The 16,528-nt window shown below is 43.2% G+C and overlaps 1 protein-coding gene across 1 annotated transcript; it reads right to left on the reverse strand.

Moving 5' to 3' along the window:
• Positions 1-529: 529 nt before the first annotated feature.
• FGF16 (fibroblast growth factor 16) lies at positions 530-15,788 on the reverse strand. Its single transcript, XM_034781819.1, has 3 exons — positions 15,508-15,788; positions 7,979-8,082; positions 530-1,505 (listed from the first exon to the last, which is right to left on the reverse strand). The coding sequence occupies exons 1-3, from the start codon at positions 15,779-15,781 to the stop codon at positions 1,260-1,262; spliced, it is 624 nt and encodes a 207-aa protein (XP_034637710.1). The 5' UTR covers positions 15,782-15,788; the 3' UTR covers positions 530-1,259.
• Positions 15,789-16,528: the final 740 nt, after the last annotated feature.

The following is a 16,528-nucleotide window of genomic DNA, read 5'->3' on the forward strand; positions in this document are numbered from 1 at the left end:
AAAAGAGAAGACTGAGAGGGGACATGATAGCAGTTTTCAGGTATCTAAAAGGGTGTCATGAGGAGGAGGGAGAAAACTTGTTCACCTTAGCCTCTAAGGATAGAACAAGAAGCAATGGGCTTAAACTGCAGCAAGGGAGGTTTAGGTTGGACGTTAGGAAAAAGTTCCTGTCAGGGTGGTTAAACACTGGAATAAATTGCCTAGGGAGGTTGTGGAATCTCAATCTCTGGAGATATTTAAGAGTAGGTTAGATAAATGTCTACCAGGGATGGTCTAGACGGTATTTGGTCCTGCCAGGAGGGCAGGGGACTGGACTCGATGACCTCTCGAGGTCCCTTCCAGTCCTAGAATCTATGGATCTATGATCAGGTGCTGCCTTTGAGTGCTACCTTTCATTAGCGCTGGGTTTTACAGATTTGTGCTGCCGTCCCAAGGTTCTCATCGTTGGTTTGTTTGCCTCCACCTCAACCCAAAACACTGTGCTGTTCATTCTCATGGTAAGCGAACAAAACAAAGTTAGTGAGAAATCCACAATATAAAGACAATTTTATTGCCAATAAGCTCTTAAAACTCTTTTTTTCCTGTTTCAGTAGGACCTTATTCTTCCTGATGAAAATCCGGTCATAACATCTCTCATTAAAAATAAAATTATTTTGAAATAAATAAATATATAAAATAAATATCATATACATTTTATAAATAGTTTTGTCCTTATGCACAGTATCCATGCTTACATCTTAATAATGTTTCCCACCCTCACTCCCACCCTCAACAGCAGGAAAAAAACACACACATCAGGACCAGTCCATAATAATCCATGTCGCAAATTCCAGGGCCACTTCAGCAGGGTACCATTTGAAGGGCATCTTCTTAAAACATAACCATTCCAAGCTTACCAGCAGCATCTGTATCAGTTCTGTGGTCTTTTTCTTTCCTGTAATCAAGTTGTTGTGGTTTGTTTGTTTTTTGTTTTGAATCATCATTGCATGTGAATATTCCACCTCTTTCATAACCACCAGGTAAAGACAGTGAATGAAAATGAAAGATTATATGGAGGGCTCCCTTCCCATCCCCTATCCCCCACCCCCACAAATAACCCAGCTTTGATATACACTTTAAACGGCAGTGTTGAATTCAAGGTAAGTGCTTTTCTATGTTATCTAAGTTTATAGGAATGATGGAATGACTATTAATATAGTGCTCCAGGAAAAAGCTTGGGAACCCAAGTATGTACATTGATTGGACAGCTGCAGGAAATATCACCTATAGTGGAAAAGATCTCTGAACATTGCAGGTATTTTAGCAGGGTCCACAGGTCTGGGTAAAAAATGAGTGAACTTCTGGTGTCTCTTAGTCCTGTATCCTTCACGAGGTGAGCCATCCTTGTTCAAAGCCACATAATACTGTCTCTCAGAGTCGGAATGTTTGTAGAGAGTCGAGGCATAGGTGTTGTACCAGTTTTCTTCAAACTGCTCTCGGAAAACGCACTCCCTCGTAAGTTTCTTCTGTGTTGGGGGGTGATGAGAAGGAGAGAAAAGACACACGCGTGAACTTTATACTTGTAATTTGTTATAGATTCCATTTCTTCCTCGTCTTGCACCTCAATTTCCTGAACTTTCTTGGCTTCCTAATTCTGGCTCCCCTGAGGCTAGCCTCTGCTGACTGTAACGTGCACCTTTGCAACATGCTTCATTTCCCCATTCATTAATGCTAGAGATGAGCCCAAAATTATAAAAGCCCAAATTCAAATACCCTTGAACTTTGAGAGGGAAGGCAGCAAAATCCAAATTGAGATCTGGAGCTGAATTTTGCTGTTTTAAAAATAGACTGAACCAAAACTCAAAACCTGCACCCCCCTGGAATAAGGAGTGTTTGAGAGCTGTATCTGAATGTTGCAGCTTGGCTACATCTTTAATTCATACAGGGAAAGGCTCTGGCCTAAGAGGGCATTGCTGTGCTTTGTATGCTGCATGATGCACAGCATTAAGGGCTGCTACAAGGAGATCAGAGTTTGCCTATCACCTTAAGCACAAGACTTGTCATCTATATAACGTACAAATACTTTTAGCTGACCAGCGATTAAAAGTGGAAAAGGGTGCAGTTAATTTCAATGGGTTAAATAACCCTGACATGCACTTTGAACTCTCAGAGCACCCAACCATATAAAATAGAATAATGAAAGGTCTAGACAGGCTATAATATCTGGAAAAGCCAGAGAACTGTGGCCTGAGGCCATAAACATAAAGGAAAAAGGTCTTTGTGCTCAGCGACATAGTATTGTCCTACAGGCAGGGCACCAACCAATAATGGTTGGTGCCAGATCCTGAAGCATAGTGTGGCTGCTGTGTGCCAACATTGCCAGCCAATCTCAGTCACAGGCACCACTGGGTCCTTTAGTCTGAACCTCCTGTATATCACAGTCCACTACCAGCCCCTGCACACTAAACCCAACAACCGAAATGTGACCAAAGTATTACAGCCCGCAGGAGACTAGACTGTTCTGTGCCCCAGGCAGAGAATAACAGGGACCGAGGTGCCAGGGAAATGATTAAGTGAGATATACCCAGATAATCCTGGCAAGTGACTTGTAGCCACTGGGTGCAGAAAGCAACCACCCCCTTCCCCCCCCCAAAGGTCACTGACAATCTGACCTGGGGGGAAATTCCTCCCAACCCCTCATCTGCTGATCAGTTAGACCTGGGGTAGTCAATTATTTCTGGTCAAGGTCCAAATTTCTTGGTCAAGGTCCAGACTCCAGAGAAAATAATAAAATAATAATAGAAAAAATAAGTAAATAAAAAGATTTTGGGGTCCATTCAAAAGCATGTGGCAGTCCAGATTTGGCCTGTGGTCTACCTATTTGACTACCCTGCGTTAGACACTGAGCATGTGAGCAAGAAATAGCCAGCTAAGCACCTGAGAGCACAAATACTCGGTGTCACCTCAGAGCCCTGGTCCTCCCTTCCAGTGTCCCATCTCCAGCTGTGGCCATCCTGATGCTTCAGAGGAAGGAGATAAAAAAAAAAAACTCCCCAGAATACATTGGGGGAATCCCTTCCTGACCCCTGCTGATGGTCCACTAAAACCTTGAAGCATGAGCTTTAGGAACATAAGAGGCAAACCGGAAGTGAGCCATAGGACTGCTGAGCCTCTGTTCCCACCATCACAAGCAACTCCATCCTACAATTGCACTCATAAATTTGTCCAGCTCTCTCTCAAAACTATTTAAGTTGTTTGCCCCCACAACTCCTACTGGGAGGCTGGTCTAGTCTGGGCATGGAGCCAGTGTAATCCACCATCAGAGGATCATCTCAGCATAGGGGAATTCTCAGGTGATACAGAGTCACTAGGACATAAGGGACCTCCCTCTCTCTCATTGGGCCTGGGGCCTCCCTCTCTCTCATTGAACCCTGTCTGCCATAACTGCATCTTGGCTTTTGGCTGCTGGCGTTGACGTTAAACAACGTGCAAGAGATATGCACCAAGCTGACAGCATGGCATGGAGAGTAGCATGTTTCTAACTGCAAAAGGACAAGTTAGATCTGTCACAGAAAAGATTTGCAGTCAACCCTCTACATTTAGCAACATACAGATTTATTAAATGGAGAAAAAATGAAAGCACTGAGGGAGTAGATGGCTTTTATCTTTGGGGCTGTTAAATTCACACACACAAATTTATGCAAGATTGGCACAGAGAAAAATGACTTCCTTACTGAACCTTTACAAAAACACTAGACTATTCTACAGCAGTCTCCCTAAATATGGCCCTAACACCAGTACAAGATGCCATTTAATGGGCCTTTACTGTAGAATACTGTTATACCTTTTAATAAGGGAATCCTGGTCAAAGTGTTGACACCTCTTCCAATATTTGGTGTTTTTCTTAAAGCCCTAACTCTTGGAATCCTATGATTACAAGAGAATCTCTGTTTTCACCTTTTTTTAAAGAAAATTTCTAGTCCTTCATGATTGCAGAGAAAAGCTTGCAAATGTGACCTGAGTTGTACCCTGAAGGCAAATAAAATTAATACAAAAATTATTGTATTTATTATTTGTTTTTAATTCTCATGTTTTTTAACATTTGGACTTAATGATACTGCTGTTAAAGCCACCTGGCCAGTATGAAGAACATTTTCTAATGCACAGGTCTGTGGTGGCAGAAAGGAAAAGTCCAATGATATTGTACTGAAATTAATTCTGTTACCAACTAAGATTATATGCTATTATATTGACATTTCTGTGGCATGACATTAATGGATTCTGTAGTTTGATTGGCCTGATTGTGGGACTGTCTGTTACTTTAAAATTGCAACTACAGTGCTTCAAAGCAAAACAAGCAGAATGCAAGTTAGTTTCTTACGTTTCAATAGTACAACTTAAGGTTCTGACCCAGAGGTGGGCAAACTATGGCCCGTGGGCCACATCCGCTGGCGGGACTGTCCTGCCCGGCCCCTAAGTTCCCGGCCAGGGAGGCTAGCCCCCAGCCCCTGACCTACTGTCCTCCTCCCCCGCAGCCTCAGCTTGCCGTGCCACCAGCGCTCTGGGTGGTGGGGCTGCAAGCTCCTGCCGGGCAGCATGGCTGCGAGAGCTGCCGGCCTGCCCCAGTGCTTTAGACTGCACAGTGGCGTGGCTGGCTCCGGCCGGGCGGCACGGCTGCCACTCCTGGTGCTCTGAGCGGCATGGTAAGGGGATGGGGGTTGGATAAGAGTCAGGGGACAGGGAGTAGGGGACGATTGGATGGGGCAGATGTTCTGGGGGAGGGGGCGGTCAGGGGACAGGGAGCAGAGGGGGTTGGATGGGGCAGAGGTTCGGGGGGTGATGGTCAAGGGACAGGGAGCAGGGAGGGTTGGATAGGCATGGGTGTCCTGGGGGGCCTGTCAGGAGGCAGGGGTGTGGATAGGGATCGGGGCAGTCAGGGGACAGGGAGCAGGGGGGGTTGGATGGGTCTGGGGTTCTGAGGGGGGCAGTCAGGGGGCGGGAAATGGGAGGGGGCAGATAGGGGGCAGGTGCCAGGCTGTTTGGGGAGGCACAGCCTTCCTTACCCGGCCCGCCATACAGTTTTGGAACCCTGATGTGGCCCTCAGGCCAAAAAGTTTGCCCACCCCCGTTCTGACCCCAAGAGATGGTGAGCACCCAACTTCTCCTGACTTCAGTAGGAGTTGTAGTAGCTGGGCTCTTTTCAGAAGCAAGCCCTACTTCCTGAAGTACAATCTCATTTTTTGTTATCTGGTATAATTGTTGTTTAAATTAAATTAAAATTAAATGAAACCAAATGGAAAACAAGAGTGACAAGAATGCAGATTTAGGGTCCCTGCTGTTGTGTGGTTTAAATTTTCCAACCAACATTTTTCTCAGTATTTATATGCCAATAGACACACAACAGGATCTCATAATGTTTCCCTAGACATTACCCCCTAAGGGCTCTGCGTATGCCTTTTACAACAAGTGTAACTGCACATTCCATCCTTCTGGGCTGTCTTCCTAATCTGTGAACATGCGGCACATCAATCGAGAGAAGAAGCTTTCTCCCTTTTGCTCTATTCTATGCATGTGTAATGCCATGACGTACATTGGTATACTATCCTCACTTCCAGCGAGATGCTTACCAAAAATTAGCCATCTAATGTGGGGTAGGTTGTAGGACGCTTGGAGGCAGCGGATAATTATTAATTTATAGGTTATCAAAGAAAAACACCAACAACCCAAACTTCCAGTAATTTGGAACCATTGAGTCATGCTCATCACTAACCTACATAAATGTGTGATCTGATCATTGTTGCTCTCATCTTTCCTCCTTTTATTTGTTATACTCATTTGGTGCATTTTATTTCAAAGTAGATAAGTCTTCAGGGCGGAGAGTGTGTGCAGGTATGCTGATGAGCACAATGGGGCCCCAATCCTAATGGAGGCTTTTGCTCACTAGGATGATTTAAATAGTTCATAATGATGATGTGGCAAGTTTTGATTTTGAGAAACAAGGCTAAGGTTTGAGCACCACCATGTCATAAATCCTGTATCAGCTACATTGCACATGCCATATATATTTAGACATGCAGTGCATAGCTTATCAGTCAGTTAAATATATGCAATATAGGTGAATTAATTTTACTACACACCCTTAACTGCCTTTTTTCTGTTTAAATGTGTAACCTTAACATTGCATGCATGTAGTGCTCTGCATTTAAATTTTGGGTTTTTTATTTGGAGGGGTATTTTAAAGGACATGAGGGGAAATTGCCTATGCAGAGAAGCATTTAAATTATCCCTCTTAGGCTTTGAAGTTCACACCTCATGAAGAGAAATGGGATTTGTGCAAGTGGTAGTGTGTGGGGGCAGCAGGAGGAAGAGGGTGAGTTCAGAATTTTGCTGCTATTGTTTATTTGGCTGGTTTTCTATGAAGCTTTGTACACCCAGAATACACCAGTTTAATGTACGGTGTGATTTTAAAGTGATTTGGTTCAATCAGTGTAAAAAGCTGGGTTGTCCTGTTTCAGTTTGAACAAGCTTTACTTCAATTTGGATTAAATTGATTAGGAATGGATTTAAACTACACTGAAATAAGCTCCTTTTAAACAAAAATAAGTGTGTCCACGCATGGGTTTGCATTGGTTTAACTAAACCAGTTCAAATTTGTGAGTGTAGAAAAGGCCTGAAGGGGATATATTTTGCTTTAGTTTAAGTCGATTAGCTCAAACCAATTCCTGACCTGAAAGAACACACTCCTAAACTGAAATTAAAGGCTGAAACCCTAGCCACGTTGAAGTCAATAACAATTTTGCCATTGACTTCAATCGGGGTCAGGTTATCATCTGGAGCATCCACAAAGAGGTCTGCACTAGTTTAACTAATCAGTTTAAAACCCAATTTAAATTAAAATTGGTGCAGTTTTCTCATGTAGACTCAGTGTAATTTTGATGGATTGTGCTGGATGTATTGTAGTAAGACATTTCCAGTCTCCATTCTGCAGCAGCCCAGGGGCCTATTTCATCAGGCAGAGACACTATACTATGGGGATGTCACAAAGGGGGTGGAGCTTCATTAACGTCCACTAAAAATCTTAGCGGATGTCTGTGCCAAAGGATTTTTCAATCACAGAACTTTCTATCCTTCCCTGTCCCAAATCAGTGCTACCAAGGCCTGATTCCTCCATAAGAACCATTTACAGGCATTGTTTGGAGGGATTTTTCCAGCTATTTTGGAGTTATTGGTAAGCAAAACAAGTCTCTCTTCATCAATTTTAAACAGGCTGAAGTGACTTTCCAATGGGATGAGACCAAGAATAGAAAATTTCAGTGCCAAAGGGGCATTTTTTAGAAGGTTATGAGAACACAGGAGTTATAATGAAAGTCCCACCATAGCTTTAAGTACAGCTTTCATTATTGAAAAGCTATAATATAAATGTATGCATCTGCAGACGTGTATATATATATATTCCTGTGTGAACCCAGATCATTCAGAGAAGAAAAGTGACAGGCTGTTCAGATGACAGAACACAAACACACACCCTGATGGTGCGCTATAATTTATTTCCTTGCCTTTAGTTTATGATCACCACAATACCCCTGAATGGCAGAACCACAAGTGAGCTACACAAAGCTCCCAAACAAAGGCTAATAATAAAAGCTTTATCCTCATCATGTTCTTGTGTGTTTTCTTTATCCCAAATATTTGTCAGGTTTTGTCAGAGCTTTGGTCGGTCTCTCTGCTTTTTTCTACTTCAACTTCGGTTGCAACTATGACAACAATGGAATAATTGATATGGGTGGAGCTACATGACATCCACAGGTTCAGTGCAGAGTCATTGGATTGGTTGTAACAGGCTTGCAGATGACCATGTGCTTAGGGAAGGCTGGCAGCTTATGTGATGACCCTGTCAGACTCTCACACGTTATATGGGCAGTACCCAGGCTAGCCCAGCTCTCAGAAGGCACTGTGTAAGTTTTATAGTATTACAATGATTATAAAACCTCACACTTACCGACCCATACAGCTCGCCTCTCTCATTCATTCCGAGGTAGAGTCCTGAATCCACCCCACGGATACTAACCAGCCCCACCGCCAGGCTAATGAACTCCAAAATCCCTAAAGAAGAGGAATACAGATCATTCAGAGAACAGAACTGACACCAGGTACAAGTGACAAAAATAAATCAGCCCTCCCCAGCCTGTTGGAAGACCTCTTTGTTTACAGGGCATTCCATGGGCCCTGACTCTCCTCTTGCTCACACAAATGAAACCCATTGCACTCTGAAATGGTCACCTGTAAAGCATTGCTATATTCTTCAGGAAGAGTAATCCTTTATGAGTAAAGTATCATGAGTTTCCTTACCAGTCACTGCAGGACGAGACAGGTGAGTATTTTGTGCCTGGTCTGGTAAATGTCCTTAACATTCTGGAAGGCTCTATAGTAACAATGTTTATTATCCACTGAAAGTGAGATGGTGATGGTCCCCACCATGCTTTCTGTTTGTGGACAGCCTGGGGGGACTGGCTCATCGGAAAACCCTTCGGAGGTTTGCAGTGACGGCACGGCAAGGCTATGGACAATTTCCCTCTCTCTTAGTTCAGAGGTTGGTTATGTACTTGTCTCTGCCTGCGTGTGTGCATCCAGGCATCTCAACTAATTCACTGAGAGCCATGGCATGGAAGAGAAGAGTGTGTTCACTCCCCCAGTCCAAGCTTCTGTTTAAACTGATGGGAGAGAGATTTCCACTGACAGAACATCTCCCTCCTTCTAACCTTTCATACATCTCTGAATCTATTGCCACAGCTCCTAGAACGTCCAGCCCGGGGTGAGCACACCTCCCCCACCCCGCTCTTGTTACCTCACACGGCTCCTCTTGTGCGTGTGCCCTGGAATTCTCAATGCACCACCTGGAGTGAGTTCACCATCTGCCACCTGCTGACTTTACTAGGAGTCACATGGCTTGAAACCCTCCCTTTCACCCACATGCGCTTTTGACTCTTTGGAAATGTACCTTCCAGTATGTCAGGTGTATCGCTCATACAACAAGGACGGTATGGCTAAATATAGGACAGATGTCCCACTTTCCCTCCACTTCCTCAGTCATAGGGCAGGTAGCCTTCTCACTCGGCTGTGCAGTACACCTGTGTTGTGCTGGCAGCTAAACAAATGGCAATGAGGTAGACTTCCTAGTTCAACTTAAATTTTGCTCCCACAGATAAGCTGGTTTTTGGTTTTCTTCCTAGCTTGTGCCTTGACACTTGTGTGGTGTTAGAACTATTCCACCAGCAGCTATAAGACTGGTAGCCCTTCTTTTACATCTGCCAGCTGTGAATGTAGTCCCAATTTAATCTCTCCACCCTCCTGACTAACATACCGTGGACCAGATCAAACTTCCACTAAAGTCAGTGAGAGCTGCTGGGTATTGAGCACTTTTGGAAAAAGGTCACTTACTTAACAGCTGAAATATCGACTTCTGTTTTTTTTAAATCTTGACCTAAATGTTCTTAATGGATTGGCACACACGTTTTCTAGAGGGTTAAATCCGAAGCTATATTCAGTTTGGGAAAACCTATCCTTCCTATGACCCCAGACTCGCTTCTGCCAGTGAAGTGAGTCACCCTGTTGTGACTCTACTACAAAAAAATGGAAGAATACAAATTATTTCCTTACGTTCTGTGCTTTCTACAAAGGGATATGTGGCAGGATCCAGAAATTACTTGTTTTCTAGCAAGCAGGGAGTTAACTCCTACCTTAGACAAAAGTCCCAGTCAGCCAGTCTGGGGCAATACAGGGGACTCTCTGAGAACAGGCCTTTGGTACTCAGCAAGGAGAGAAAGGGGGCTTTTTAGAAGGCCCAGTGGACACAGACTGGCTTTTGCTTTAGACTGTGGAGGTTTTCTGCTCACTACTGATATGTTTTCTGGGAGATGGCACGGTCCAGTGAACTGAGAGTCAAGAGGCCTAGTTTCTATTTCTTCCTCTGCAACTTGCTAATTCTGTAACGTGGGGCAAGTTACTTAACGTCTGTTCCTTTGCAAAGTGCTTTGAGATATCCAGATGTAAAGGGCTATATAGCTCTTAACTATTATGCTACACCATTTTGTTTTCTTATTGTACCTTTAATCCATAAGAATCCCTTTCCTAGAGGCAGAGTCCGTGCTGAATGAGACTATTTTTATTTATTCTATTTTTTTGTTGCTGAAGCAACAAATTCAGATCATCAATTTACAATACTTTGGGGGTTTATTGCATTTGTGTTGAGTACATTTATCCCCTTGCAGTTTCACAATCAGCAACATTTGGGATGGGACATGAGGCAATGTGCCAAGGGGATTAATAAATAAAAGGGGGAGGGGGGAGTTGTAAATTGACTGGGCAAAGTCTGAATGAGAGTCTCACATAATGGAACAGGAATATAGCACTATCTTAGAAGCTAGGAGCCTCTTTCTCACCCAGTAAAATTAATTAATTTTTATTTGAGTGAGAAATGCCTGAAAATGTTTGAGAACAGTGAATCTATCTAAAGTACTTATACAACCCCTATTTCCACAGCATCTAAGTGCCTCATAACAGCCCCACTTTACAGATGGGGAAGTGAGCACAGAAAGCCTAAGTGACTTGTCTAAGGTACAACAGGAAGACTATGACACAGCTGGGAGTTGAACCATAGTTTGCAAAGTCCTGGACTAGCATCTTAAGCACTAAACTCTCCTTTTCCTTTCCAAACGGATGGGTAAACAAAACTTATCCTACTCTGGGGTAGATGTCTACCTCTATTTTTGCAGGCACTTATCTCTCTTCCAGTATACCCATGACAATCTCTTCTGACAATGTCACTTGTAATATTCTTCTTTTCTGATCATCTGAGTGGCACTTAGAGAAGCGAACCAAGGACAACTATGTTGAAATAACATTAAGAGTGTAACTTAAACCCACAAAAGTCAGGAGAGAGAGTGAAAGCTGAAAAAAATGTGGGCGGACATCCATCTTGTCCTTAACTCACTCCAACTGCTAGACAAAATTGCAGCTTTATGCCTCTGATCTCCACCAGCACAGGGAGTGGCCACTGGGGTTAGATCAAGAATTTACTTTCTAACTGTAGTGGGGTGTGTTTATGGAAGTACGTGATTTTCTTTTCCAACACTTGTCTCTTCTTTTGTGGCTTGATTATTCATTCGGCTTGCTCTTTGAGTCCCTCTACATAATATTCAGAGAGATTTGACTAGAATTATTGCTGGATGAAGTAAACACTGAAGAGATGAATAATCTTCTACCCTCCTTTGTAATGGCCAGATCCCACTCACTGTTACATTACTAAATGAATGTTTAAGGAACTGTTCAGCTGGCCGCACCTGTCCCTTTTTGCACAACTATATCCATGTGCCTGGGTGTAGAAATATCAGATGTTGTAATGATCTCTACAAACCTAAAGCTTCAGCTAAAAACCTCAACAACTGTTTGGTAACAGGTGCACTAAAGTATGAATGTCAAAGTCTTCAGAGGAGCTTCCTCTATGGATTTCACTAGCTTCCCCCCCAAAAAACAAACTTCAATACAGACTTTTTAGATCTGTGTTTGGGGGAGTTGTGTTTGTGGTCCTTATTACTCTCCAGTCTAAACTGCGACAGCCTGATTCTCTTCTCAGGGCTTGTCTACACTGGCAATTTACAGCGCTGCAACTTTCTCGCTCAGGGATGTGAAAAAACACCCCCGAGCGCAGGAAGTTTCAGTGCTGTAAAGCGCCAGTGTAGACAGTAACCCAGCGCTGGGAGCCGCGCCCCTCATGGAGATGGTTTTTTTAGAGCGCTGTCAGCGCGCCGTGACCACACCAGCCACGTTAAAGCTACCCTTATAGATTAGATTACCCGTAACTTTGTTGAAGTCAATGGAGTAACACTGGTGTAAAACTGGCATAACCCAGAAGAGAATTGGTCCCTGGTTGCAAGGAGTTTCCGAGTGAGTCTAGCATTCACATAAGGAGTGTTTCTCCCTGGGGAGCTGATGTTAATTCAAAATCCCTTCCAGATTTCTTCTAATCATCCATTTCTTTGGTATAGGAAAAGGTCCTGGCAGACCAGTAATAACTGAGATATGGTTTCAAATTCTTCCAGTTTCATCTATGATTCTTTAGGCAGGACTACTAGTTTTGTGCTGACATCTGGGAACTTCTCCAACATGAGACCTAGCTTTTCTCTACACATCCTGGAGAGTGTTTCTCCAGATTCTGAGCTAATCCTATTCAAAGAGGAATGTGCTTCAACCTTTAGGCTACAGTATTCTCCTTAAATATGACCCTGTTACCTTCTTTATTTCCTATGGACATATCTCTTGAAACCCATACTGGGACTCCCTCCCTTCGCCCCCAGAGGCTAGGAGCTCCCCATCATATTACTCTGATAGCATTTTGCTTCGTTGTCTTACTTTAAAGAAAACTTTGAAGTCTTGTACAGATTTAGACGCTGTACTCTGGGGATGGATCAGCGGAGGATGGTGCAGACACGGTACACTTTTTCCTGAACCCCATCCAACATTACGAGATAGATAACAAGTCCAGTTCCACCCCTTATCCCAGCTGCAGTTGGATAGATGCCATCGCTGTGGTGGCCCAGCGTGTTATCCTTGGAGTGGATCTAATTATCTGCTTAGGAGGTCAGGGTGCACCTTTCCAGTCTATGGGTCCTGTCAAGCTAGCACCCAAATCTCAAGAGTTTCTAAATCTGGCCACATTAAAGTTAGTACCCTAAAGTAAACCCCATCTTTGGCTGTAGTCTAGGTCCTTCACCATGCTTTTTCACTTCCCCAGAATTGTGTAGTTTGCCTATTTCTGTAATAATTCATTGTCTTCTGACTGCTGCATGCAAAATTCAGGAATGCATTGGTACATGAAATTCTAATGCAAACCAGACTAGTTACGCTGGAATTTAAATATTCATGGCTACTGAATGCAGATGGTGAAGACAGTGTGCCAATACATTATTACTTTGCATCTCTGTTGCAGCTAAGTTCAGTCCAACTTTATCTGAACATGAGGATTCCAGTGTAATCCTCTGGGGTCTTGCCCTGCAATTACAACAAATAACTATTTATTTTACACTGCCTTTGGGAAAACCCCGAAGGAGAAATCTGTAATATTTTATATCTGACGTCTGGTCTAGTTTATGTAGCTGGATGCCGACTGCTAAAACACTTATGGAATGCGAATGTTTCAATTTATTGAACACACACTATGATTAACTCTTAATCTTAACCTTGCAAAACTAATGAAACGTATTTGCTTGTTTTAATATGTGCAGTTTCCAAACTTTGTTTAGAGACCAATTAATTTTATCTTAAGCTTCAAAAAATGGAACTGGGTGAGATTCTGTCATTAGATGCTGATAGTTTATTACTACTTTTCTGCTCACTTTTTACGCATCTTTAGAAAAATAAAGTGGCAGAAGTAGATAAAAAATATACAATAGATACAAAGGACTTTCTTTCAGTTCCCCTTAATATGGGAACCCATCACATGCTGTGAGATGAAAGGGAAAAGATGTGTGTCTTTCGGGAGGTAATTAAAGAGCACTTACCCCATGAGTCTATTACTACCTTACTCTGACCTGTGGGTTATGACTTTTTTGTTGATTTAGGCAAGGACATGCTACCCGCACCTGGTGTTTATGCAAGGTACAGTACACAGTCAGGGATTTGGGTTTTTTTTGTTTGATTCCAATCAATTCAAAATCCTTGCCTTCAGACAATAACAACAAAAATATTCATAAACTATTATTTCTCAGATAAAATGAATGAGTAACAAACCTTAGAAGACAGAATAGAAATCCTTTCAGGGAGGAGTTAAATTATTGCAAGCCACAAAGTCACAAGAATGTTTCTTACAACCTGTTCACTGTACAATTGAGATCACCAACTTGGGACTTGTTGATAGTTTACACAGACACCTGCACTATTTGCCAAAGTAGCAGGAGTTTTTCTTAACTCTGTTCAGACTTACTGTACTTCTGTGCTTGTGGCTTGAGATGCATTTTTCAAAGATTACATACAGTCTCATTAGAGATCTGTGAGTTTCTGTGACACTAATACAAACTCTAAAGTCTTTTTCAGCTTTGTCCTGGATGCTAGGTAAATCAGCAATGTTCTGCCTATCCTCATTTCTCTTTTCCTTCTTCTGAAGGTTAAGGTCACCAAATATTTTCTCAAAAAAAAAAAATTCTTTCTGGACCTGCTGATCTGATTCTGCTTTGGGGACATTCTTAATGGCTACGCAAGTAAGGCAAAAGAAAGGACTTTAGTCCACAAAATCTGCAAAGGCAAGGTGGGGAAAAAAGGTTTGTTTTTGTTTGTTTCCCCAATGTGCTGTCTCTTCTTTCTTTTGCCTTTCTAGCTACCCTGAGCTTCAGAGGTTGGAAAAGAGCTGAAGTAACCAGCAAGTTGCTTTTTAAAAAAATCATGTTTTTGTGCACCTGCAGAATAACTTAGCAGTAGTAGAATAGGAAATTGAAAATAAAAATGCCCAAATTTCTGGGGAGTGAGCGCATTTGTTTAGAATTCTAATTATATCCATTGCAGGGATGATTTATATTAATAGTGTAATTAGTTTTGTATGTGAGACAGGCGGCTGGGCTCTTTGAACAAGTTCATAAAGAAAACAGGCAGCCTCAGAGCCATCGCGTGTATTCAGCAGAGAAAAGACACCTGTTTCTTGGATGGGGGAAGATGTGGAGACCACTCTCCCACTTGGAGGGGAGGAGAAAATGGGGCTAACCCCTCACTTTCGGGGGGGGGGAAGAGATCACAAGGAGGCATTGCATCGAATTCAATGAGGAATTTAAAAAAGATCGAAAAGAAACAGGAATAAGCAGAGGCAAACACGTGGTTTGGAAGCTAACCAAGTTTGAGGTTTTAAGGCTGTAAACAGTGTTAACAAGGTGACTCGTGGGTACTTTTCTCTCCTTTCGCACGATTCCAGCGAACTTTTCCGCAAGATAAGGTGCCCTCAGTGATTCTGCCCCTGTCTCACCGCCAGGAGAGGACTCGGAGCCAGGCACTGAAACCCCTAGGGATTAACCTGACCCCACAAAAGCTTTTGCACCCTCCCCAGTTGCCCTGGCTGTATTCAGGCGGGACAGACCTCTCCCCAGAATCCTCACTGCCTCTCTCCCCCCCGCTTCCCCGTGTGGGAGTCTTGATTTGGCGTTTGAATCTGTGAACACCCCAGTCGGACCAGGCAGGCAGAGAAGATTCCCCGATCCGCCTGTAGCAATGCAAAGAATGTGGCGCTTGTCTTCTGCTCAAACGCAGGGGGAAGAAGTGCAAAAAGCAGACTTGGCACAGGCCAAAAGAATGTGGAGGCAAATGGAGGTGAACTCAGGATCCTCAACCTGCTTTGTCTGGGACTGCAGGAAACTCAACCCAGACCCTAAGCAATCAGTGGAAAAGCGAGACTGGAACACCCCGCCCTTGCATTCCCCCCCTTCCATTCCCCCCCAGCTCCCACACGTATAAGGAAAAATCAGTGATAAAGAACATAAGCCCCTTTCTTACCGAATCTGCTGTGATCCTGCCTGGTGCCATGCACCGTGCCATTAGGGAAGATTTCCAGATGGAAGCCCGTCCTGCAGTAGAGCTGCCTCCGCCTGAGGATACCTTTAAGGTGGGCAAAGTCAGTGGGAGATCCCCTCTGGAGCCTTCCTTCAATCTGTCCCAATCTCTCATTCAGAAAACCAGGAGAATCAGCTAAAGCAACATTCCCAAGAGAGGAGGAAAATCCATGCAAATCCAAATCCAGAGATCCAAGAAAGCCCCCTACCTCAGCCATCGCAATAGCAGAGAGAGAGAGTGTGTGTGTGTGTGTGAGAGTGAGAATAGTGAATGTCTGAACAAACAATAAAAAAATTGCTGGTCTCTTTTAAAATGTGTGTGTGTGTATATTAGATATAACTGATCAGCTGTGAGCTTGGCTGCCTTCAAGTAACTTCTCTACCCTCTCACAGTGTCTGATTTGAACGCCTGACCTTGCTTTGAATAAAAGTATTGTTTTTCCTTTGCATTGATCTCCTCTTGCCTTTCATAGCTGGATATGTCCAGCTATCAGATGCAAACTGCACTTTATATACATACACACTCCCCTTACATTGACATATTGGATATTTAAATGCAAGCCACACCTCACTGGCATCCCCTTTGGCTATTGCTTTTTTTTTTTTTTCTTTTTCTTCTTTTTTTCTCTTTTTTTTTTTTTTTTAAGAGAGAGAGAGAGAGAAGAGGGAAAAAAAGCTTCACTCCCTCTTTTATTATGAAAAAATGGCAGGAAAAGGCTACACATTGCAGTGAGGCATAACAGCTTTTGGCAGGTTCTTGTAAAACTGCTGATGAAATCATGGAGCCCTGTGTATGCAACCCTACTGATCCACAGACTGCACAGTGCTGCTGGCTATCCAAAATACTTTGTGCGTGTGTAGCAGTTTGTCTGTCCCCTTCCTTCAGTTCAGTGCGTCTGTTTAGTTATATCAAGCACACTACTTTCGCAAAGAAACAAAACCAACGGTCCTATCCCCCATCTCCT

The sequence above is a fragment of the Trachemys scripta genome, chromosome 9, assembly GCF_013100865.1.
Source record: "Trachemys scripta elegans isolate TJP31775 chromosome 9, CAS_Tse_1.0, whole genome shotgun sequence".
NCBI classification, from domain to species: domain Eukaryota; kingdom Metazoa; phylum Chordata; order Testudines; family Emydidae; genus Trachemys; species Trachemys scripta.